General features: G+C 45.5%; 2 protein-coding genes across 15 annotated transcripts in view; one reads left to right on the top strand and one right to left on the bottom strand.

Annotated features, from left to right (window-relative positions):
- Window positions 1-2,309: 2,309 nt before the first annotated feature.
- TIFA (TRAF interacting protein with forkhead associated domain) lies at window positions 2,310-8,128 on the bottom strand. 2 transcript variants are annotated; one of them, XM_420645.8, is made up of 3 exons: window positions 7,775-8,128; window positions 7,381-7,486; window positions 2,310-3,728 (listed from the first exon to the last, which is right to left on the bottom strand). In XM_420645.8, the coding sequence occupies exons 1-3, from the start codon at window positions 7,854-7,856 to the stop codon at window positions 3,152-3,154; spliced, it is 765 nt and encodes a 254-aa protein (XP_420645.2). In that variant the 5' UTR covers window positions 7,857-8,128; the 3' UTR covers window positions 2,310-3,151. The 2 variants fall into 2 exon arrangements, with proteins under 2 accessions (XP_420645.2, XP_015131824.2); XM_015276338.4 differs by lacking the exon at window positions 7,775-8,128 and having other exon boundaries at window positions 7,160-7,421.
- ALPK1 (alpha kinase 1) overlaps window positions 7,892-24,813 on the top strand; it is a 38,141-nt gene continuing 21,219 nt past the window's right edge. The window contains exons 1-5 of one of the 13 annotated variants that reach the window (XM_046940586.1): window positions 7,892-7,972; window positions 12,007-12,041; window positions 17,716-17,797; window positions 19,963-20,143; window positions 23,946-24,100. In XM_046940586.1, the coding sequence (XP_046796542.1) occupies window positions 20,020-20,143; window positions 23,946-24,100 (279 nt within the window). In that variant the 5' untranslated portion in view covers window positions 7,892-7,972; window positions 12,007-12,041; window positions 17,716-17,797; window positions 19,963-20,019. Of the gene's footprint in view, window positions 7,973-12,006; window positions 12,042-12,611; window positions 17,798-18,879; window positions 18,902-19,827; window positions 20,144-23,945; window positions 24,101-24,813 lie in introns of those variants that run through there. The other 12 variants (XM_046940587.1, XM_015276337.4, XM_046940584.1 and 9 more) reach the window with 12 other exon arrangements.

The raw sequence follows: 24,813 nt of genomic DNA, 5'->3' as shown, positions 1-24,813 counted from the left end.
GAGCACAGCTCATCCTTTCCAATAATTTTTTAGTTGACTGCTACTACAGAATCAGTGCATGTAATTTATCCACAGTACCCATTTTTGCATTTGTTTTCTGGAAGTTCTGGGGGAATCATAATAGAACTGAGCCTTGTCATCGCTTTGCTGGGATCATCAGTGCTATGAGAGACTGTGCTGGTTTTTGACACTGTAGTTCAAGAAGAGGGTACCTGTGCAATGGTTCCTCTAACTTTCACTTTTAAGATGAGCGTCTTTATGTTTTTCAGGTATGTAAGTATTAGATTTGAGACTGTTTTTGGTGGCGATACAAATTTAGAATGGCTTCCATGGAGGCCGCTCAAGGTATATACCAGAGGACCATAAAGCCAGTTATTGAGATCTTCACAACTGCTGTTACATGCCTGGTCTAGAGACCTTTGAATTCCATGGGAACATTTCCAGTGAGCTTTTAACTGGACCTAAAGATCTTTCAGCAGCAGCAAAGTCAGTAAAACAGTGTAGCTTATCACAAGATAAACCAAGCTACAGGAAGGTAAGTGCTAAAACGCTGGTACCTGTGCATCTAGTCTCTTTGCTTGCACACGGTAATGTACTTGCTTTTTATATTACCACATGAAGAAGGTTTGGAAAATATTAATCATTCATTTTCCATTCCCCAGGTCAGTATTTTCTGCTGGTTTCCAGAGGTGTGCTATGGACTGTACCACTCCAGACCTATGGCTAGCCACAGAGCCCCTCTGTTCAGCGTGGGTGCATAACCTTCTGAGATCCAACACTGGAACTCTGCACAACAGACAAAAGATTTTGCTGAGGTCAGTAGGTGGTGAACACTTCTGTCTATATACTGCGCTTGGAAAGTTGTGACTGGGGTTGTCTCTCTTATTTTTTTTTTTAGTTTTATTTTTTTCTGTAGGTAACAGCAGAGAAAGGGTAAGCAATGAATACAATGAGTGCTGGAGGCTGATGTCCTATGTGGCAGGGCCAGTGTATAGGAATTGTGTAACACTGTTTAGCAGTAGCACTAGCAACCTGGTTTTGAGGACCCAAGCAGTACAAAACAAGAACTTGCATGTCACCGTGCAACCATTTGAAAGCATTCATAAGAACAGAGCTGTTCCTTGGGAATGCAGAACACTCCCTCTTCCCTCAGACACTTGCCAAATTAGTGAGCTTAAGAAATCTTATGCGTTTTATAGGATAGGTTGATTCCACATAGAAGCTATTAAATGTAAGAGCTGCTTGCAGAACGTGTTTTCATCTTGTTCCTTTTCTGAACATTTTGCATTTGTAGGTTATTTGCCACTCTCTCTAATTAATGAGTAGGAAGACTCACATAAAAAGTATATGGAAGCCAAGCAGCTGGTGGCTCCTGGAAATCTGCAGCCAGTAGCACCAGGTCTGGTGATGTGGTGATTCCTGTGGGGTTGGTTTTGTTAGGCTGAGGGGCTGGGCACCTGTTAGAGGCACTGGTGCTGAGGGGTGTCAGCTGAATTTTGCATTGCACATTCATCCTAAAGACTGTAAGAGGTGAGTTTTAAAGGCCAGTTTGACAGGTAGAACACTTGCCAACAAGGCATTTTTTTTGCAAGGATGAAACAGACAAATGAAATCCTATGAAAACTTGGGTTTGGTCTCATTGCCTTTCCCACAAACATCTTTCACGTGTGATTTTTTTTCTACGTAATCTTGGATTATGTTGTGGTTTTCTTGTATTGTAATGATTAATGTTGAAATGCATTCCTAGTGTTTGGGAAGTTAAAAGGAACAGTCGACAGCCTGTTAAATGTAAGCCTGACCCTAGGACTCCTCAAACAGATGAGTGTGGGGACATGAGCAGTATGTAGGAGAGGTTTACTCTGTACTGGATTACAGAGCTTAGAGGTTGGAAGTAGTTTGAAGCACGCATGGCTGGAGAGTGTTCTGCTGAACATTTAGGATAATTTAGTTATTCAGTAGATGTTAATGCTTGAGGGTAAGATAGATAACTCTTAACAGTGCTTTGTTCTGAGCCCTTCCAGCATGTCTTTCAAGGAGTCTAAAACACTTGACAAAATGGAAGTGCTAATGAAATGCTGAGTCCCTAACAAAAAACTTAACTAAAACAATGTGAGAAAAACTTAACTGAAAATAAAATTGTAAGAGAGCAAAGTAGGTGGGGAGAGAGAGAACAGGGAGAAAACTCACTGAAAGCACTTGAGTCAACTCTTGGAGCAGCATCACTTTCAGAATATTGCTGGTGGATTGTCCTGGAAGTCATTTTATTCGCGTAAGCCTTTTTACTTTATAGCTGTAGAAGACAACAAATCTTCACTGAACAACCAAATGGTTTATTACAGAAGCTAGCTGTATCTTTACATAACATATGTTTATTTACATTCACAAACAAAAACTGCTTGCTTGCAAAAAAAAAAAAAAAAAACCCAAACTTTTTTCATCTATTTAAAAATATTAGAAAAATCTCTGTGCAAAGTTAGTAAAAACATTAACTTAAAAATGCTACACTTACAAAGTGCTTCTAAGCTACAAAATCTGGGAAGTTACAACGTAGGCTTGAAAATACTGTTCAGAATTTGATGTCAAAAGCAAAACACAAAGTATAACAAATGCAGTGAGATGTGACACCCCTCTTGAGCTAACCAGTACAGGGACTAGGACATTGTTCTGCTTGCATAAAATATTAACACCTGCTAAATATACCTTCTAGGCATGTGGTCACAGTTTTGAATTGAATATGCTGCCATGGACTTAAGTGGTCCTTTAATGTCTCTCATATGTTTATGTAATGAACAGAGAGCACGTATACCCTGATAAACACTGTGTCAGACACACTGTTTCTGTTCAACAAAGTAATGTCCTGGTGTGAGAAGTTGGCTCAAAGCTTGTCCAGCAGCACTCATGTGAGAGTAATGTCAGTTGACAGCATTTGGACTCTTGCTGCCTTAATCTTCCTCCGAGTATATATATGTCGAAATATCTCCTCCAATAATTGGATTGAGACACCTGCTATGTCTGTATGGGAAATAGTGTGTAAGGGGACTGACATACAGCAGTGAGAACCATTAGAAACAGTGGGTTGAGATGATTGCCTTCAGTTCTTGAAGTTGTGCATGCTTCACGTTCAAAAACTCATCCAGCCTCCTCCTTGCTGTTAGCATGACTCATTTTCATCAATCTCTATGGGGCTTTTGCCTTGGGAAGGAGACAAGGAAGGGAATATGCCTTTCTCAGGTACAGGTTGCAGCGATGGCAGGCACCTTTCTTGTAAGATTGGCACTTTTGCCAAGTGTAAGTGAGTCTCGAAATAATCCATGGCCTCTCCTTCTTGAATCTCTGCTAAAATCTGGTAGTCTCCAAAACAAATGATGCACTTCCATGGCAGATCAACTTTGTTTAAGTAACCCAGTTCTGTTTGGTCTACAGTCAGCTTTGTTTTCTTGCTCATGTTCTTTATCTCAAAACAAAATTCAGAGCTGTTAAGTTTTCTGTAGAACTGCAGTGAAAACTGGATCCGAGAAACACGAGTATCCACTAAGTTATAATGGCAGACATTAGAATCACGGCCAAACTTGGCCATTTCATCTGCCCTGACCTGTTCTCGCTTACAGAAATTCAAGCAACGAAACATCATCTTGTCTTGTTGGCAAGGATGGTAAAATGTCATGTGGAGGCATGTTGCTGTTTCTTCAGTTTCATCTTCTTCAAAAGAGGTCATGATGAAATGAGTCCTCAAAAACACAAGAAAAAGTAAAGTCACAGCATGAAATCACTGTGGAAGCAAATAAATTGTCCTGTCTACCATTATTTAGTGGCTGTATGTAATTCCTGGTGAATAGGCTGACAGCAAATCTAAGTAAAGCAGTGGAACAAAGAAGTGGGAGTTGAGCTCACCCTATCCATGATAACCATCGTTTCCTGCCGCTCTGCTGAAGATTTGGTAGGGGACCAAGTCACAGATTGCTCTGTGCTAACCCCTTCCCAACAGTTAATCTCCCATCTGCTGCCATGGGTGTGTAGTGTGTCAGAACTCTGAAGAGCACACATGACGGTAAATTGCCTACAACTAGTTCATCGTGAGGGCCTCACAGGTAGGCTTATCTCTGGAAAACATATGATGCTTTACGGTGACAGTAAGACTGGCTCTATGGGCTTACAAGGAGTGACAGTAGCACAACCTGTGTCTCTGCACTGTTTTACAGTGTATTCCTTTGACTAGACATCAGCCAACTTGTACAAATGCCATCTGACTGTAAGCACTGATATTTCAAACATGAATTAAGTAGTATTTTCTCTCCTTAAGGAGAGTTTGCCTCTTTTATGAAACCAAATACAATGGTTAGAAATGATTGATGTAGCAACTTGTAAAATGAAAGCAAAAGCTGGAATATCAGAGACCCAGGAGAAGAATTGTCACCCAGTCTGGGAATTTCCCTGTAGCCTACTGGAAAGTCCCATCTCTCTGCAGAAGTACCAAACTAGGTGCCAAAACAAATAAGTAAGCTTTATTGGGGTTTTGGGGGGGTTGTTGTTGTTGTTGTTTTGTTTTTTCTTTGGAAAAGCTTTTGAAATGCAGCACAGAGTTACTTGCTTATGAACTACATTCTGTTTAAAAATCTGAGTAACAGCAATGCATCCAAATATAAATCTGTGAAGCATTTCAGGAACCATTGGAGTCAGGTCCTTTCTGAGTGCAAGCCCAGTATTTTCCTGCACTGGAACTTAGTCTGAAGAAGGAAAAGACTATATACTTAAAGTGGGAACCTAAGAATGAGCTCTGTTGCTAGCCAGAGAAATGTTATTAAACAGCGTTATTTGTAAGCTGCCATTTAACTGCAAATATACAGTGTATATGCTCTGTGTTTCTCCTAGATCTCTAAGCTATCTCACCAGCTCTGTTCTTTGAATCATGCTGGATAAATCTTATGATGTAAGCTGTTGTTTTATGGGTAGCTGAATCATTGCTGCTTATTCTGACTTCCTGTTTGTAAGGGTATATTATGCCACTGTAACTAAGTTCCAAGCACAACACGTGGTTTATCAGCATGCTCCTGTCTACTGGAATCGCTTCCTTCCCTGACGTTTAGCACAATAACAGCAGCAGTTCTGACACAGAAATGTAGCTATCACAGCCCGCTTAGCTAAGTGGGCTACAAAAGTGCTTCTGCCAAGTATGAATGGTAGGAGAAATATAAAACTTCAAGCAGGTCTCAAAGCTCACTTGGAAACCAACTTGAACAGATGATCCATGCTTTTGGCAAAGGTATAAAGACACCATGGTGGCAGGTTACTCCTTTGTCGTTTGTGAGATACACTTCCATGGCATCAGCATCCATCCCTCATCCCAGCAGTATGCCTCAGCCCCAGGGAGCTGGGCACAGCTGTGTGTGCGGGAGAGTGAACTGTTGCTTTCAGTGCTCTGTTCTGCTCTTGGCACTGTTTCGCTCTGGTAAGAGGATGTGAAATGTTACATAAAGTCAGCTTTGGCTAAAGGGAAGGCTAAAATCTTTGGGGAAAACACATCATTTCACTGAGCTCACAGGTCGGTCTACAGAAACAGTTCTCTGTCTTAAGTCTTGGGCTGAGTTTGGTGCCAAATTACTGCTAAAGGAGTTTATTAGATCATATGGCACAGCAGAAAGGTTTTGAAGAATACTATCCAGAGAAGGGAACTTAGCACAGTTAAAAGCAAAGATTTCTCCTGCAACTGTAAGGCAGCCCTCTATAGTGCTGTTGTCTGTACCTTCATTTGAGTCAATTAAGACTTTACCTCTTTCTCACAGTATCATCTCCTTCAGTGTACACAACTATCCCCGTTTAAAGAGACAGAAGAGTCATGCTGAGAATTAAGAACAAGGATGCCTAACTTGAGAAACCATAGCACTCCAACTTGAGTGTTTTAACTGGTTGTTCAAGGGGCATAGCCCTACTGTCAAGCTGGAGTTCAGGGAACACTGCCTGTTTGCTTGTGCAGACTAGAACAGTTTCAGCCAAAATACTAAGAAGAAAAGGTACATCCATTTTGGCTTTTTCGCCTTTTGTTTTAAATAACCACCAACATCACGGTGCTGTGGAAGGTTTTCAAGGATGGTACCTAAGCACAGCTACCCTTTCTGCCTCCAGGAATGCAGGCTGCAGTCACTAGCATATCTTTTTCCAGCAGTAAGGGACAGGGCAGGAGGCCAGCGGGCAGCAGGCTGCTTTACAGCCTTTACTCGTCCCTGGACAGGTTTGTCCTGTGTGTTTGGTGTCTTAAGCGCCTAACGCAGACAATAGTCCATTATCACCAAATTAATATGTACTGCACAGGTGTGTACAGAGAGCAACTATCTTCCAGGCGGGTGTACCTCTGAGAGCTCGTAACTTTGGGGTGCGCAGTATCTGCAGCGGTAGTCTTGTTAGAACAGTATTTGCTGTACTTACAGTGGAACAAATAAAAGTGCTGCTCACTCTCAGTCCCACACATGCACAGAGTGCCTGGGGGGCAGCACAGATCCTGCTCAGCCTTCCAACCACCGGACGCAGCTATTGTGAGGAGAGGCCCATATAAAAGTTTAGATGCAACGCAGCCACCTAAACTGCAAGACCCTGAAGGAAACCCAAGCTGAACCTATTGCCTAATGCATCAGCAGAGCTGCATGACAGCGGTTACAGGCAGAAACCACGCTGCCCTTCGTTAATTCCCTCTGAAGCAGGACGGGCACTCCACTTTCACCACTGCTCGAGGCTGTGACTCCTCCAGGCCTACTGGGCCACAGGTACCCCTGGCCTGAAAGGGCGGCACAGCCACCCCTGGGCCTGCAGCACAGGGGCAGGGAGGGGAGAGGCCTGGGGTGGAGCTGCTCTGCACACAAGTACTAGGGTTGTTTTTTCAAAAAGCATAGGGAACTCAGCTTTGGGGTCATCTAGTGCCCTCAAGCCAGCAGTCACGCTGACCAGATTTATGTGCTCCAGGGTTTGCGGGTTTGGCTTTTGGAAAAATTCAAGTCGTTTCAGTTTCACGCCCCTCCCCTCCAAGTTAACACTTTGAAGAGTGACAGCATTTAGTAACTACAAAGGCATGTTTTCGACATAACTGGTAGCATTTTAAAATTAAGCATTTACAAGTATTTGGTTATTTTCTTGTGCTTTAAGCAATGCCTTTAGGAAAGACAGCACTCACCCCTCCTGGGCCGCTGAGCCTGGCTGAGCAGAAAATACCTGTTTGCTAGAAGTGTGCAGCAGTGTTGCTGGCTGACAGGAAAAGCAAGCCCTTCCCTCCCTCCCTCCCTCCCTGTTTTCCCTACTAAGCAAGGTTACTCCCACACCCAGAACAGGGGGCAGCAGCCATAGCAAACGGGTTTGAGCTGTTCTTAGTCCCATGCAGCTCCACATCCCTCTTACCTGTGTGTGTGAAGCGCCGTGGCCCGAAGGTGTTGTGCTCTGCTGAGTATCGAGGCCAGGTGGGATGAGGCTGTGGGCAGCCTGATCTGGCAGGTGGCAGCTCTGCCTGTGGCAAGGGTTGGAATTGGGTGATCTTTAATGTCCTCTCCAACCTAAGCCATTCTATGGTTCTCCGATAAGTACGGTGAGCTTCAGCTCAAATAAACTGTTCCATTTACAGTTTCCTTTATTTACCCAATAAACAGGTAAATTACCTACAGCTTGATAAGTTATTTAGCAACAGCCCTCCCACTATGGCTTTTATCTGCACCCAGTGTCTCTGCTGCATGTGCCCTGCTGTCACTCAGCTGGCTTTGAGAGCAGAGAAGCAGAGGTCCCACCACCACCCACTTACCGAGTGCTGGGCTGCAGCAGGCTGGCTGTGCACACCGTGGCTCACTGCCGTCTGGAAAGCCTGGGGTTGTGCAACGCTGCATGTGCTGCTTCTTGTAACCTCTGCCAGCCCCTCATTTCCGCATACAGCCTGTTTACAAGAGCACGGCACAGTGAGAGCTTTCCTGGTGAGGTTATTTTACTCTTTGGAGATATTGAGGTAAGTCCATGCTCTTCCTGCTTATTTTTGCCTAGAAGTAGTTAACTATATCTTTCCTGGTAGTTTATGAATTTAGTACTATGCTACGTGACTTCATCTAGGTGCTGGCTGGGACTGGATTTTCTGCTCCTCTCTTCTCTAAGCCTCGCACTGGCTGAAATGCTGCCAGCTTCAGCAAAATGACCTCAGCCTTCCCCTCTGAGTGAAAAATCCCCGGCACTTTCTGCAAAAGCAGCTACTTGGTTTACCAGAGTTCATCGCTGCATTACGTTCCTCCAATTGAAATTCCTGTAGTTAAAAGCAAAACTGCAAGTAGTTGCGCAGCCAGGCAGCGTGGTGTAGTGGGACCAGGGGCAGCCCTTCTGTTTCATGGTGCCCACACAACCAACTTCTCTTTTGGGTTTTTCCAGAACCTCTGCAGCTCTACCTGGAAATGCTTTCCCTTCTGGAGAATGAACGTGAGGTCTGACCATGCAGCCAGTCCCTGGATTGCAAGGACTATGTTGGATGTAGAAGTGGGTTGGAACTGTCCTCTTCTCGCAGGGCAGCCTGCTTTTCCAACACTGTGCTCATTGCCTTTCCAGTCATAAGGGAGGAGGACTTCTTGAAAAGCCCTGCTCATTATGTTAAGTGTAATGGTTCCTGCTTGCGTGTGACTGGCATGGCTTCTCTGTGTTGCTGCCAGTTAGCAATCCTAGCTGCCTGGGCTAATTATGTGTAATGACTAACTACAGGAGGCTGTAATACAGAGATGTGTTGGGATTGGTTGGTGTGTTGTTTTTCTACAGCTTTGGTCTGATCCCTGCGGTTTCGAGTAAATCCACATCCCAAACAAGCCAATTGGGAAAAAATAGTAGGAACTCTTAAATTGCTTTTGGTCATTATCAATTTGGGAGAAGCTGAGAGTTACTGAAAGCAAATACATCTCCTTCTATTATCATAGAATCATAGAATCAGAATAATTAAGTTTGAAAAAGACCTCTCAAATTATTTCATCCACCTACTACCAATATTTCCCCACTAACCCATGTCCCTCAATGCCACATCTCCATGGTTCTTGAACACCTCCAGGGTTGATGACTCCACCACATCCCTGGGCAGCCCCTGCCACTGCCTGACCACTCTTTCTGAGATGGAATTTTAAGGCAATCCATGTTTGTATGTTGTGGGTTTGTGAGTGAAAGGACTCCATTTGGCTGCCTGTTCCTACTAGCTCTTCCTGAGTGACTAAGCAGGAAACCTCCCTCCCCAACATGCTTTGAGAAACTTCAGCAGAACATCCCTACGTGGAGGACTGCTTCTTTCCTTTGGTTGCTCTGGCAAACTGTGCAGGTGGCATGGCTGTTCACGATGGCCCTGCGGTGCAGGCGGGGGGGTACATGTGCGGGCACATCGACGCTGGGGGAGGTAAAATCCCCACGGTGCTCAGCACAGGGCTGCAGGAGGGCCGGTAGGTGGCAATGTTTGACCAGGCACCGGCGTTTTCGTGTTGAAAGAGCTGTCGGGGCACCTGTAGTTAATGGTAGTAATTTCAACGGTAGCTTTCAGTAGCTCGTTTGGGAAAGGTGTAACAGAACAAGTAACAACCTGCAGCAGGGTTCTGCAATTAATTGTTGTGACTTTACATCAGCCGAGTGCCTCCTGTTCAAGAAGAAGAGAAACAGTTTCTCCTCAAAGGCTTATTTATTTATGAGCTACTTATTCGAAGTATAAAGCAGGACAATGAACTGGAGCTCACTGTGAGACCAGATGTGCACTAGAAAGAGTGGCTTTCACTGACACTTTAGATACCATTTCCAAGAACCACAAGGCGGTGAGGAGGTAGTTCAGAAGGAAAGGGGAGTGCAGTTCCCTCTGTGTTTTATTTACTACATTGCTCTTTTACTTGGGGAAAAAAAAAAAAGAACTCTGTAATTTCCCATCTCATCCGATCTGAATAAAGTCCCAGTGAGGGATTCCATTCCAAGGGGACTAGATGAGCTTTACTTACACCACTCCCCCAATTTTGTCATCTTCTTCCTCTTCTTGCACCGTGGTTTGTCCTTGATCCTTCTGTCTTCTTTCATGCCTCTCCTCTGCCTCAATTTCTCGTCCATCCTCCTGCTTCTCTTGCTGTCTGTGAAGACATTCTTTATGCCTTGGAGCCCCTTCTTCTTAACAAATGTGTCTCTGGAGGACAGTTTGCGCAGCTACGAGAGGGATGCTACTATAACTCCAGTTTTTATGGGACAAGGAGAGTGAGGGATTTCAACACCACAGAGCAGGTGTTTGCTTCTTGCTCAAAATTAGATCTGTAATCCCTAGTGTGGAAGAAAAATTGTTACCTCTTCACTTTGTCTTTTTTTAGGTTGGAACAAAGGCTAGAGACTTAAGTGTGTTGGAGCATCACACTTTTCAGAGCAGTGTCTTAATGCATTTCAGTAGAATTGGAAGTGAAAAATCATTTGTGTAACAGAAGCATGTTGGGGATGAGTATTCTGTGCACAGCTGCTGATTGTAACTGTGCTCATTCCTCGTAGCTCTTGAATAAGAGAGTCCCCTACATTTTCTAAAAATAGCCAGAAAGTGATGGTTTTTTTTTGTTTGTGAACTCTACTGCAGTTCTTTGCTTACCAATAATTGGGATTGAGGCTTTCAATTTTTTATTATTATTTATTTGTTTGTTTATTTAGTGGTCGTTTCCTTCTTCTGTACCTGGAGGTGATTTACTGGTTGAAGTTTTGATCCCATAGTCATAAGTCACTACACTTTCAGCTGGCATATACCTCTTCTCTTACTTGTAATTTCATGAAACCTTGTTCAGACTAAGAAGGTAAAATATATGGCATGCAGCTAAAACTTTTCCTTCTATAGTTGTTCCAAGAAGTCTGCAATCTGAGTGATTCTGATATTTTCCCAGCTGCAGATCACCCCTCCTTACGTATCACCTAAACACTCGTCATGATAGCTGTTTTTGACCTTCTCAAATTCTCAAGAAAAATGTGGTCAGTCCTTAAGAAGGCTTACTGAAGAGATATCTGTGCTGCTGTAGGTAGCACAGCATGCAGCATGGCACTTTGGCTTACCTTTGTGCAATAGAGGAAGCCCATCTTTCATATCAAATCTCATACTGACAAGCTAAACAAGAGAAGACTTGGTGCACTATAATCATCAAGTGATGAATTTTTAGTCTTCATTATCCCACTGACCAACTCTGGCCATTAAGAGACCTGACTCACTGCAAGAACTGAAATAATTGTTTGGGTTTCCTACAAAAATTTCAGCCAAGACAAGTATGTTCTTTCTTGATTATAATCCTTGCATTTCAGCTTGATGTTCTCTTTTCTTTGCTGTTTCCTCTTCTAAATTAGAACTAACCTGTGGAAACTGCCTAAAGCTGGGCTTTCTCGAAGTGGCCATACATCAATTCCAATCAAAGGCATCGCAATACAGTTCATGTAGTGGCAAGTAATTTAAACACCCTATTGGGAATTGATAAGATTATAACAATGATAAAATGTATTTTCTGCATTAAGTAATGTTTTCATCTGTGCTGCAGCAAATCCACTGGTGCATAAGAACCGTGACGATTGAGCTAGACTCCAGTGAAGTGATTTTGCTGAAAGCAGAAGCTTCACAACTTCCTCCCAAATGCCACCCTATGCATTCCTCTGCATTCACAACAGGAGTGGTGTGGTGTTGTGTCCTGGGTATACAGTGACACTTCTTAATTTGTTGGATGTCAACATCTTGGATGAAATACTCTTTTGATAGCAAGGAGTTTAAATAGTACCTTCACTGGGGCTGAGGTTTTACCACAGAGACTGGACCTACTCACTCTATCTGATTGCACACTGTTTCAATGGAGATGATAGGCATCGTGCACAGCGCAGACTGAAAGTAACCATCCTTTCCAGCTCTCTTTAAAACCAGTGATTTAATATAGAAAGTAATTCTGAAGAGTTAAAGATAAGCATTGAAATAAACTGCCTTTTGTTGATGTATAGCAGGAACAGTAGTTCAGTGTTTCATGTTTTTCCTTTGAATTTGTATAGATGTTAAAGATTCCACGTTCTGGACTGTGTGGCAGGTAAGATAGTATTCCATTATCACACTTCATAGCATTTAAGTGCATCGAATTGTAAGAAATGCAACGTGTCTTGGAGGTATATGTCCCCTTTATTTTTCTTTAATGATATGCATGATCCTGTCCAGAATTGCTTTGCCTATGATGTCTTTGTGTTGAGGAGTTCACTGGCTCAGTGCAACACTACCCATTTTCCTCTGATGTCGGCTGTAATTGTAGTTTCTGGTCAGTCAGTGTGGCGCTGTGGCATTGCTCCATCATCTTCCATCTCCTTCCCATTATGGGTTATATTGGCAGTTTCTAAAAGCGAGCCATGGTAACCTGTATTTCAGAAATCAGTCTGTGAGACAGGGCATCCCTGTGAGCCCTGTTTAGGAGCTAGATATTTGTGTTACCTCAGGCATATATGCTCCAGCTACAAATTGTCATTGAGAGGTGGTGAAGGCAGCCTTGTACCTCTTCCCTTGCTTGGGACTAGGGCAATACTGCCCCTTACAAAAAATCTCGGTGATGAAAAACAGTCGAATTTCGCAGCACAGGGAGCGTTGGTTTAGGGGTTTGTGTATAGCCTCACAAGGGAACGCTGTTCAATAGGCTTCAAAGTGATTCAGTCATGGCACAACCGTGGCTGTGGCCACATGTAATATACCCTGTAGCTCTTTAAAGAGGATTAGCCTTAGATCAGGGACAGCATTCATTGCTGGATTTCATGTAAAGTAGAGTATGCTAATGAAATGGTAATGTCTACAGCAAACATTGCATAATATTGTAAACTCTCAAAATTGAGCATTGTGTCATGATATCTCTGCTGGAAGTCTAACTTTTATATTCCATTTATTGCTTGGAGAAAAAAGTGAAGTTTTTAGTATTGCCACAATCTCTCAATAGGAAATAAGGATCTGGTTTGCAGTCTTACAAGTGAAGTTTAAAACAAACGTTTGAAAGTAACTTTTCAAACGTTGATGAATGCTTTATAACAATGTCCTAGCTCTCCAGCAGAGAGAAAACCCACCGCATCTTAAAACAGCTTCATTTGGGTTCTCTGTAACAAGCACGGTCTTGGTTCAATACTGCATCCCTGCCCTGCCTGCCATTCTGTTGCTCTGGGTGGTACGTTTGGGCTTATACGTGTGTCAGCATCAGTCTTGCAGAGATGCAGTATTTCTTGTAAACATTTCTGAGCCATTTCATCTTTTAAAGGCAGTTTCTGTCTGTATGTTAGCTTCCACTGGCAGTCCAGTAGTCTTGATGTGGCTCTTGTCCAGTTTTATGCCAGTTTTTTGAACGTGTGAAGATGTACATAGTACATGTGTTTAAAAAGCCCCAAAACTTCAAGGGAGCCAGAAATTCAAACTGTCTGTTTTGAGATGTTGAAGGGATTTTATTTGTAGAAGGCCTTGAATACCTCTGAGAAATCTGTTCTGCTGTGAGCACTGGGCCTCCTCTGTAAGCCTCTGTTGAGAATGCATGGTATGATGTTTATTATGCCCAGATTTATCTTCATATTTGGTGCTGTGCATGTGTATGCTTCCCAGGGCATGTGGCATCCTGATAGGCGATTGTGGCCTGGGCTTTGACCCCAAAGCAGCACATTCAAAAAAGTGCCCCATATAAAACACAGTGATGGACTTCAGGTAGCCCGACAGGCCATTTTGCTTCTGTGATGATTTGAAGTGCCTCCTGCCCATGTGCTGGGGATTGGAGCCTGAGGAAAGCCTTTGGGAAGAAGATGCTTCTGGCTTCCTTTTCAAAATGTCAGCTTTCCTTGCTTAATAGTTTTCTCCTGGCACAACTCCACGGTTTAGGATTTTGTCGCTTCAGGATTTTTTTTATTGGTGATGGTGGCTTGTTTTATTTATCTATTTCTTATTTTGGTGTTCGGAAGATTCTTTCTCTATAGACGTAGAGGGCTGGTGATACATATTCATGAAAGAGAAGTCCTCCTGGCCCTTGCTCACACTGACAAAGACTCGGCTGTTTCACACGGCGAGCTGTGCAGAATTGTGTGGGGCCTGCCTGACCAGATTAGAGCAAACAGCAAGCTTATTCCTCCCGTCGTTAGGCCTCGCCTGCCTAACAATTTCCCCAATTGTCATTTTGACAAGGCTGTCATTAGATGATGGCTTCTTTTGGCCATTTTCAGATAAAGATAATTTCCTTAACTTCCATTTTATTTGACAACAAGTAGTTTGTGAGAGAAAGGAAGTGCTTCAGTGGTTTATGGATTAAGGGTTTGTCACTTCAAAGGCATCTTTGATCTAAAAATATGTGCTGTACCAAATTCATTATGTCTTTCTTTCTCTCTCTCTTTTTTTTTTTTTTTTTGGACTTTTTAATTTATTGATCTGCCCCTCAATTATTCCTTTTTTTTTTTTCTTTTTTTTCTTTTTTGCATCCCCTAGCAGCACACAACAGAGCAGAGATGAGGGGAAAGAGCCCAGATGGCACCTCTGGGAAGTCACCATCAGGACAAAACAACAGGTGCTTTGCATGGGCACCACGCTCCAGCCCCACAGCCCTGCCTGCCCAGTGTCCACACCGTTGGGTGTCAGGCCTGGTTATCAGCTGGGACAAGGGAGCCTGTGTGTGGCAGGGAGTGGATTCAGGCCTGGCCACCTCACGGCGGCACCTGGCAGAGGTGGCTCTGCCATCAGGGTGGGCCTGTGCCAGGGGGGTTCATGCCTGGGTGCAGCTGTTTCTGTGGGGACTGGGGGTGTACTGGGAGGGCACAGGGCTGGGGATGGGCTCCTCAATGCCTGTGGGAGGCACTGAGTGCACTTTGGACCCATCTCTGCATTTAGTGCGGATAGAATTCTGTTGTTCTATCCATGTAAATCCATCACTGCAGCCCATTACTCTAGTCTCACGCAGGCTTAGCCAAGGCTGGGATTTGTCCCGTATCCATATTAATATCCTTTCTAATTACCTCAGTGCTTTCTGTTGTGCTGCCTCGCATTGCACCCGGGCAGATAACCGTCCCCTTGCTGCTGGAGGCTGTTCTTGATCCCATTTCTAAACAGAAGCACTTCTGCTCAGCACTGACTGGGGTAGCTGTGCAGAGGCTGCCTTTTTTTTTTCCCTTTTGCCTGCTAATTGGCTGAGACCACCAGAATTTGGAGGACACAGATGTCACTGATAGTTTGCCTAGGGAGCACATTCATGCCCATCTGTTGCAGTCTAGAAGGCTGTTCATATATCCACAAGGCCTTCATTTAATTCTTGTCAGAAAGTAATGTAAATCCAGTTTACCTCAGAGGTCACAGCCAAGATTTATGCCAATGAGCCCCCTGCAATTTACACACACTGTAGTTGTATAGGATGAAAAGAAAGCCTTTCATGTTGGTGCATATTAACAAGAAAGCTTGCCTTAGGAGAGGCTCTTTGATTGAGGTTCTTCCTTATTTTAATACAGCCAATGCCAGTTGGTATATGCAGCTTTACCAAAAGAAAACATCTCATCTTTAAGCCAGAGAAGTAAAATAAATAAATAAATCCCCTAGCAAATGAATTTTGTTGTTGTTTGGTCATCATCTTGTCTCTCTCATGTGGCAGAGCCTCCGCGTACTGGGAAGCAAGATAAATGCTCTAGGGAAGCACAAGTGTGTATATATTGAAGCAGGGAACCGGATTTTCTGTAGAGGGTAATATTAACTCAGTTGGTGATACCTTTGCTGTGAGACTAGATCATTTTAAGCAACCTTTTCTGCTTTTTCTTTTTCCTCAAGTTGCCAAATCTGATAACAAAGCTGAGCCTGTTATTTGGGGCACAGGTAATGGGGAGGATTGCAGAAAACTCATGCACAAATCCATGGGATGGGGAGCAGCTGGGGGTGCCCTGGACTTGTGTGCTCACTACTATGTGCTGAGGGAAAAAGAAATGTTCAGGCTCTCTCTTACGGACAGAAACTGATAGTTGCTTGGAAAGGCTGGCATAGAAAAATATTGCACAAGGATGGATCAGGGTATGCAAATGGATTTCAGAGTTGGTACCTCAATGAGGATGCTCTTTTCATGTGTATTAGTTCTATGCCAAGGGGTGCTACTGCTAAAGCAAGCTATTCCTTCCTGGCAGATGCTCAAAGCTCAGCCAGTCCTCCTCACTGCAGGTACAGAGCATGTGGGCTTTCTTCTTTGCAGCCTGACCAGTGGGTTTTGCTTTTGGCCCATGCTTTCAAATGTTACAGGCATGATGATCAGGATCACTGGCACTGTGTCATAATGACTGGAGTGGTTTGGGATTAGGAGGGTGGAGAGCAAGGCATGGCTGCCATCTAAATTAAAACAGGACTCGTACTCAAAGTTCCAGCGTAGCACTTAAAATAATTAAAATGTTTATTTGAAAGTCAAAACAGCCTCAGTCATAAATAACTACCCTGTCCTCAACTGATTGTGTTGAGTCCCAACTGAGCACTCTGGGAATAAGGTTGATTTGCTCCCTGTTGGGATTAATCCATAAATGTAGCCTCTGTGTGGAACTCATCAGGTCTTTGCTTCCTCTTCATTAGTCTCTCTGGAATTGGAGGGTAGCCTGAGCAAGATGGAAATTAGGATAATATATTTTCAGAGAGAAAAGGTCTGATGATCTCTAATTTGTGTTTCAGGACAATAATGCTATGGAAAATTTCCCAAATAATTTTGTCTGAGAAACAAATGGTTGTTATGCTTGCTGTATTGAATGCATCAATTATGCTTTCTCTTTCCTTGAGCCTCTGAAGCTAATTGTAATTTTAAACTGGCCCAACTGACTCCCAGGCTCCCTTCTATCCACAGTATAACTTAAAAAATTCCTTTCTCTTGACAGACCTTTTGGTCTTCTAGCCCAAGGGCTCTGAAGTGTCATAGTATGGCCCATTTCTTATTAAAGAGATCGTTTCCCTGTGGCCCACCCAGACCTTCCCTCCTTCCTCCCCTCCCTCCCTCTTGTTCTGAATCCCAGCTCCCATCAGAGACAACTGCAGCAACATGCTGCCCCTCTCCCTGAGATCTTTGTACTTTTGGTCATCATACTTGATGCAAGAAGTTACTGTAACCCAAACTCCAGCCAGAAATGGCATAGATGGTTATTTCCATCATTTCTGCTTTAAATTACATTGATTGCCCCAATCTTCACTGTAATGTAAAACGGTCTTTATTACATGTTTTGAAAGTGGCAGCCAAAGTTTTTTTGGTGATGTGTCCTTAGAAAGCACTTTTCTCTAGACAGCTGTGCAGTCATTTTTGGCCCTACTTTTAGTTTTCAGCATGACCTCCCCTCAAAGTGCTGCTTTTTGAGATGTATCGGTGCTGACAGAAAGCCAACTAGTGACTGTCACAGGGCTCACCAGAACTCTGCGCTGGTTCTGCTGCTCAGCTCTGCTCTCAGGTCCTGCTTTTGCCACACGCTGCCCGCAGGGTTGTTTTCATCTCCCAGCTGCCACGCAGTGCTGCAGCTGTTACTAAACACAGCTTACAGCGTGCATCTGTGTAAAGGATGCTGCTGCAGTTTAAAGCTCTCTGGTGCATTTTCAGCTGATTTTATGATGCAAGTCATTGCCCCCAGTGATGGGTCTCAAAAGGCTGTCTTGCTTCTGAGTGCTACCGTGCAGTTTATTGCACTGGTCTGTGTGGTTCCACCATTGTTGTTCCTGCTGCTGTAAATCGCTATTTACTGCACTAAGTGCCCTCGCTGTTTATTTAGTTCTTTGGAAAAACGTACTTGAAGAAAAACCTCTCTCTTGCCGCCTTGCCTATATCCCTGTTACGGATCCAGCAGTTTCCCGGTGAGTTAAATCCCTGCAATCCCAGCAAGCCACGTGCTGCACTTCTACACTAATTTAAGCTTCCCCACTAAGCCCCCTCTGCTCTTTGTGCAGCTCGCGCGCCATGCGGCTCACAAAGCCACAGGGCTCTCAGCCTCACAGCACAGCCCCACACGCTCGCCCAGGTTGCAGCCGTGGGCTGCCTGTAAGGCTGGAGCAGGACTGTGGCTGCAAAACAGACACGTTGGAGGATGTCTGTAAGCTTGGATGCTCTTAGCACTGTGGGGTTTTTTTGGTGTTTTTTTTGTGTGTGTGTGTGTGAGTTAGTGTGTGTGTGAAGTGTCTCAGCTTCAGCGCATTGTCATAGACCATCTGGTTATGGACATATCCCTGCTAGGGCTGTGAGGTGCTCCTGCACACCATTAGCAGCCTCCTGCCTGCCTGGCTGTGGGTTTGAGCTGCATCCGCACCGCAGCTTCTGGAGAGGGCTCCCCGGGGGACAGGACTTGGGAGAAATCAATTACACAAAGGAGTGGAGCCAGGGCCAGATGGCAGGAACGCTCTGTCCCAACCTGGGAGGTACTCGTGGGACGGCCATGCGCCAGGCCGCACTGGGCTGTGTAATCAGATGAATCAATTAGCAGATGTCGGCATGGTGAGCAGAGCGAGCAACGCTAACGTAGGTGTGTGACAGCGATCATGGCAGAGGGGGATGCTTTTCCCTGGTGGATAATCAGCAACCAGCCCAGCTTTTCTAGACCCAGCAGGGTGGGAGGAGAGGGCTTGGCTTGCCCCACGCACATGCCTGGCTGTTGTCACCAAGCTAAAGACATCCTCACATCGCGGGGCTGCCGCTCTGCCAGACACCACGCTGCAGCTGTGTCTCCAGCCCTGTCTCTGGCTTCCCCTTGCTCTGTGTCCTTGCCTGCCAGCTGGATTCCTCAGCTAGGATGGGGGAGAAGCCCTAGGAGGGGCACATGGCCATACGTGCTGCCACCACAGCTCTCAGCTAACCTTGCCCTGTGCTTGCGTCCTGCCTCCATGCCCACACGTGCTCTGTTTTTGGAAAACCCCTTTCTCAGGAGTGCATGTGCAATACAGAAGTAGTAGGAGAAAAAGTAGGACGTAAGTCGGGGAGAGCGATGAAGGGAAGGGCCGACAGCAGAAATCCAACCCCAGTGTTTTGTTGAGGGATGGGAACTGAACCTGAGTGTAGCCTTTAAACTGTTTTAAGTACCCTCACCTGAATGCTGTATCTTATTAGATTGCTTTTCCCGATGGTTTAGTTTTCAACCACTTTCTTGGCCAGCTGAGTGTCACAAATGCAGTGATGGAACCTGTGCCACTCCTCAGAGCACTTTCACATTGCTTGAGCCGTTGTTTACATGGCAGACACCCACAAACACTGACACACATGGCTCCCTATGTGCTATGGCTGGTGTGAAAGCCCTGAAGAAGTGGGATGCAGTTGATGTGCCCTGTCAGCACCCCAGCATGGCTGGGTTTGGACCTGGGGCTTTGCAACTCATGCTTGCCTTCCCCATAGTCCAGCTGCTCTTGGCACCGCATCCTGTCCCAATCTCCTCTGTGTGTCCCCATTTAATTTCTTCTCTTCCTGGTGTCCATCTGCAGTGCTAGCACAGCCCCACTGCCTGGACCCTGCCTTGGGCTCCATGCCGATGAACACCAGCCCTGCCTCGCTCCACCTGCCTCCCTCTGCTTCTGCATGAGCGCATTGCTTCTGCCCTCTGATCCCCAGGCCGCCAGCGTGCTTTGCCTGGTGCTGCCAGTTGGGATCCAGCCGCCCCAAGCTGCAGCAGAGGAGAACTCAGCTGCTGAGGTGCAGAGCCAGCTGTGCCTGGCTGTATGCAGTTCTGCCTTCTCCTTTCTGAAGCCTGCAGCTTCACCAACTTCAGAAATATTTTCAGAGGCTGTTTCCAACCACATCGCTCTGAATTATGGGAGGAGTTCATTAAGCAAGAGAACAGTCAGATCTATTTTGTTGCATGGGAAAAAAAATAAAATACATATTTCCACACATTTCTTTTCAGATGGCGGATTCCTTCCACTCCACCATTGGCAATGCCACAAGCACCCGTTGGGCAGACCTCTGCTCCTAGGGCTCCCCCAGCACTTACTGGTGCTGCTGGAAGAGGCTGTAGACATCTCCTCACTCTGTTCAGCAGGTCCCTCCACCTGGAAGGAGCCCTCTCTGCTGGAGCAGCCAAGAGGGAGCAGTGGCCATGAACACCTGCGGCTCGGTGGCTGCACTGCTGCAGGACTGCGAGCGCTCGCTGGCTGCGCTGCTGTCAGCCAAGGCGGACATCCACGAGGAAGAGGAGCAGGAGGAATACCGGCGGCACCAAGGTGAGGCCCCAGGGGCAGCAGGGCAGGCAGCCGCTCCTCGGCCCTGCCCTATTTTTCTGCTTCTGGCAGATGAGAGCCAAGAGACGACTGGATTTCAGGGCAGTGAATGGGACATGGGCTGCGGGCAGGCAGGGGAAAGCAGCCCACTTTGTTGCGGTGAATTGCTGTCAGTTCTAATTTTAGGCTTCAGTAAACATGAGGCTGTAAGGAACAGTTTAGTTGGGGAAGAACAATGCCCGAAAGTTTGCTGATGCACATAAATTTCAGTTATTAAAAAAAAAAAAAAGAAAGAAAGAAAGAAAAAGAAAGAAAGAAAAAAAAAAGAAAAAAAAAGAAAAAGGATGCAACTTCTGAATAAGGGCACATATTTCCTCTCCTTTCAGCGGGGCTGGGGGAGGGCCCTCTCTGTTTGTCAGCTTCTCCTGATATATTAAAGAGCTCATTGCCTGAATCTTTATCTCGTAAAATGCATGTGACCTCTGTAAGTGGTGTCCAAAGAAAAAACTTGCAGTAACCCTCTTGAAAGGAAAGCCCATGTTGGCTAATGGCTGGAATGAATAACCGGGAAGGGAAGCAGTAGTTAGGGAGGGCGCTGGTAGAGGAGTGAAACTCTTCACTTGTTTCAATGCTAGCATTGCGGACTAGAAACAATTTCAGTGCTGTGGTGGTAAGGGAGGTTTTAAAAAATGACTTACTAATTCTGGTGGAAATGCATCTGACACTAATCAGGGAAGGATGTCACACGCTCAGTTCAGCTTTCTCCAGTGTCAGACTTCCAGAGGGCTCCACAGCGTAACTGCCACAGCCTTTTTTGCTCACCAATGAAGAGCCACATTTGCGTCACTGGGCTTGTGCGGGTCACACCTGTTCTGTGCAGGGCAGGGAGGTTACATGCTGCTGTCTGCTGTATCAAAAAACTTCAGTGAGTACAGGACAATGTAGTAAAGGGCAAATTTGATATTTCTGTGGGTAACAGTACAGGCATCAGCAAAAAACTGCAAAACTTGAATTTTATGCAGGTTCTATTTTGTATTATGCATCTGCAGTCCCATCCCTTTTCCAGTTTAATGTCAGTAATGCTTGGTGTTGCTTGCATGACCAGCTTGACTATCATGTCAACGTGATCTTTAAAACCCTTTGTTTGCCCGGAGTGCGGGGCTGCTTCAAATATGTTTCTGCACTCCTTGTTCTTGCTGGGAGGTCAGCCGCCCTTTCTGAAGCACCTCGGCCTGTCTGTGCTGGAGGGTGGCGTGTAGATTTCTGCCAGGGATGCTGGAAGATTCTTCTCTTTTTGTTTTCAACAAAAGGCTACTTTGTTTTCTCATCACAAATTCTTTTAAGCTTGATTATCTCCCTTCAGAATAGGCTCTTGAACTCCTAATCAGGTAGCGCTTTTTCCCTTCACCCTCCTCATCCCTTCTCTCCTATTAAATACTGCAGCGGACAAGAAATAATCAGTTTAGTTCCAGCTAAGGTACATCAGCACCCTTATAACTGCTCGATTAGCTGCAGCCCTTCAGGTGAGCTGCTGGAGGAAATGGGCAATCAGAGCCTGCAAGGAGCTCCCATCCTCCCCAGGACCTGTGCCTACAGTGCTCAACCTGTTTGCCCATTCTGGAATGGAAAAGCTGGTGGCACCGTGGCTTCCGTGGCCCTTGGAGCCGTCTCTGCTGGCACTATTGTTCTGGCAATTGTATTTCAGTTCATGGCTACAGGATTGTTCATACCAGCTCCCCAGCTACTTCATGTGTTTACAGTAGATGTTTCTACCTCACAGTATCAAATTAATATCATTAGCACGCTAATTGCATTTATTTCCAAGTGGTGACAATCGGACATCAGGGCAAGGCTCAAAGCTAGGCTCATACAAATGCCCAACACCAAAGGTGGCTGGAGGCTTGTAGATTACTAGATCCTGCTGAAAACCTTGCTCTGGGTTCCTCCTGTTCAACCCAGTGGCTGCTGGGGGTGCCTCTGAGAGTGAAACTTCACTATTAAAGATGTTCTTTGTTCTTTGGTGCATCATCAGGCATTAAGGCTTAACCAAGGATGACATGGGAAACTGGAAGAATTAGGTAGCAGAAATACCTGTATGTTTCAGGGAGAATACCAACATCCGCATCATCCCACTGGTTATTTTTGTACATTCTGACACTATTACTTTTCTCGCTTGGTGTTATTTAAGTAAGCTTAATTTTGAGGGGAAGAGCAGATGGCAGAGAAGAAGACAGAAGGGCTGCCTGTGTGAGCATCCCATGACTGTTTCCCTAGATTCCCCCCAAAATGTCAGTCCTGTGAGGATCATATGGGGACAGGTAATAGCAGTGTGTGCCTTGACTGCCTCCAGGCACTCTTCACCTTCTCTTGGGGAAGATTTTGGGAAGCCTGATTTTCAGCTGCTGGCCTTCCCTTGGCCACCCTACATACAGGGTCAGGCCCTACCTCAGTTTTCATGCCTGGTGAGGGGGCAGAGTGCTCCTGCTCCTGCCTAGTTTTGCAGTGCCATCACCACAGGAGCCATAAGATGCATGAGGAAAGGAGCTCTTCTCCCTCTGGCCTTGCCTTTTGGCCTCCTTTCTTTGCACTGGGAAGGGCTGGGCCTCTGAAGGCACGATATGAGACCAGCAGGGCAGTGCAGTTGTGCAGTGATCTGATGAGAAGTGTGTCCAGACCTGCAGCAGCAAATGAAAAGACTTGCATTGGGAAAAGTGATGTATTTTCTAAAGGTGAATTTTTGGAAAACTGGACCTCAGTATCAGACTTCCCACTTTCGCATAGAAAAAATGTACTGATGAATGCACTGCAATATGAGCACAAAGCAGAATCCTTATGTAGTGCATTTTCTACCATTCTCCATAAAGGATAGATTTAAAAAATAGGTAGTAATACATTTATTTGCATTACCTCATTAAAGCAATGATGGTCTCTGAGCAGGACTTTTTCTGGGGATTAATGGCCAGAAGGGGTTAGATCTGCAGCTGATGATCACCACTGACCCCATCTGGTCAATAATCCTTGCTAATCCACTTTTATTGGCCAGAGAGCCTGCCTGGCCTATGGTTAGCACAGCACACAGGAGCTGCAGCTTCACCACTGTTTGGCGAAAATTAAATGTGGGTTGCAGCTGAAAGGAAAAGACAGATTCAGGCCCAGCTCCAGCTGTGTGCTCCCACCAGCAGTCCTTCCTCCATCAGATGGTTTGGAGACACAGCTAGACCTATGGCTTCTTGGCACGTAGGCGGTGCTTCATGCTGGGAGCACAACCCAGGGGGTAGACTGTGCTCAGGGCAGTGCAGCTCCTCAGCCTTGTGGTCCAACATGCAGAAGCTGGGCACCCTCCTCAGCTCACCTGCATGGCTCCAATACACTGCCTCCAAAGAAAGAGCTTCCAGAAGTGGCCAGGTCAGTACATGAACCTCACAGAGAGTGAGTCATGAGACTGTACGAGCCTCAGCTGGGACCTGCTGTGCACATGCAAGCAGTGTCAGTGCCCAAGCTTGTGGCTCAATTTTTTCCTGCTGTAGCAATGATCTCTCTCCTGCATGGGGAAGATGTATCTTGTAGTCTTCTTTGAGTTACTCAATTTTTTTGAGAGTAAGTAACTCAAACTGAAGACTTTTTTTCCCAGATGAGTTAAACATTCTCAAACACATCTGATGGTTTTTCATTGCGTCCCTTTAGATCTATGCCCAATTGCTCTGTACAACCTAGGTTTATCTCTGCTTTGTGCAGAGCAGCTGTTCTGTGTGGGATCATGGCTGCACCCACTGTCATATCTTTACCAGCACTTTGCCTTTTCCAGCATTGCTTCCCGATGACTTGAAGACCCTTCTGGAGGAGGCGAAGGAAATGAAGTGGCCCTTTGTGCCAGAGAAATGGCAGTACAAGCAAGATGTGGGCCCAGAGGACAAAACGAACCTGCAGGATACGATCGGCACCAGGCTCCCCGATCTACTGGTATGAAGCTCAGCACAGCTGTTGTGGGAATCATGGGGTGCTTGGGGCAGGAAGGTTTCCTCCTCTGAGAAGGTGAGGAGCTTCTTGTTTGTTTAGCTTGAGTGCTTGCTTTGCCCATTCATCTTGCTCACTTCTGTTTCCAGCAAGAAGTGTGTTTGCCTATTGCCTGAAGACCTGGCACTGTAATAAAGCCAAAATGCTTTTCCAGTGATTTTCCAGGAATTTACTTGGCTGGGACCTGAGCTAGCCAAAGCCAAGGCGGGCAAGTTAAGAATGTAATGGTCTTCCATGTGCATAAGAGGCACTGGTCTGAGTGAGGAGCTGCAGGATCCAGGAGGTGCTAGGGGATCCCAAAGTGTACTCTGCATATTTTATCTATCTTTAAGATCAGAAAGCAGGAAGGAATTCCCATTGCTTCTTGTTTTCTGATTTATCTGTGTTAGATGCTGCTAGCCCAAGGGGAAGATCTTCCCCGGCAGAACCTGAGCAAAGCCTGCAGGTGTTGTCTGTGGAGGATGATGGCCTTGAGCAGTGATGAGGAGCTTTGGGAAACCAAGGGCTGTGCCCGCTGCACGTCCACTCACCAGCACCATGCGTCCCAGGGATCCCAAATGTGCCGGGAGGTGGTGCTGCTCCCTGGGCATTTATTTTCTTTCTTTGGTGTGTGTGGCCTCCGACAGAAATTTATGGCGGAGGTTGACCTCCTTTACAAT

This window comes from Gallus gallus, chromosome 4 (genome assembly GCF_016699485.2).
Source record: "Gallus gallus isolate bGalGal1 chromosome 4, bGalGal1.mat.broiler.GRCg7b, whole genome shotgun sequence".
Classification (NCBI taxonomy): Eukaryota; Metazoa; Chordata; class Aves; order Galliformes; family Phasianidae; genus Gallus; species Gallus gallus.
This window is presented reverse-complemented; position numbering and strand designations above follow the sequence as displayed.

Coding starts and splice junctions, on each gene's coding strand:
- TIFA (XM_015276338.4), bottom strand. CDS start 7,371: ATGTGGAGCTGCATGGGACTAAGAACAGCTCAAACCCGTTTGCTATGG. Junction 3,729..7,159: donor GGCTCAGCGGCCCAGGAGGG/GTGAGTGCTGTC, acceptor TGTGTTTTTGAG/GACTCATTTCATCATGACCT.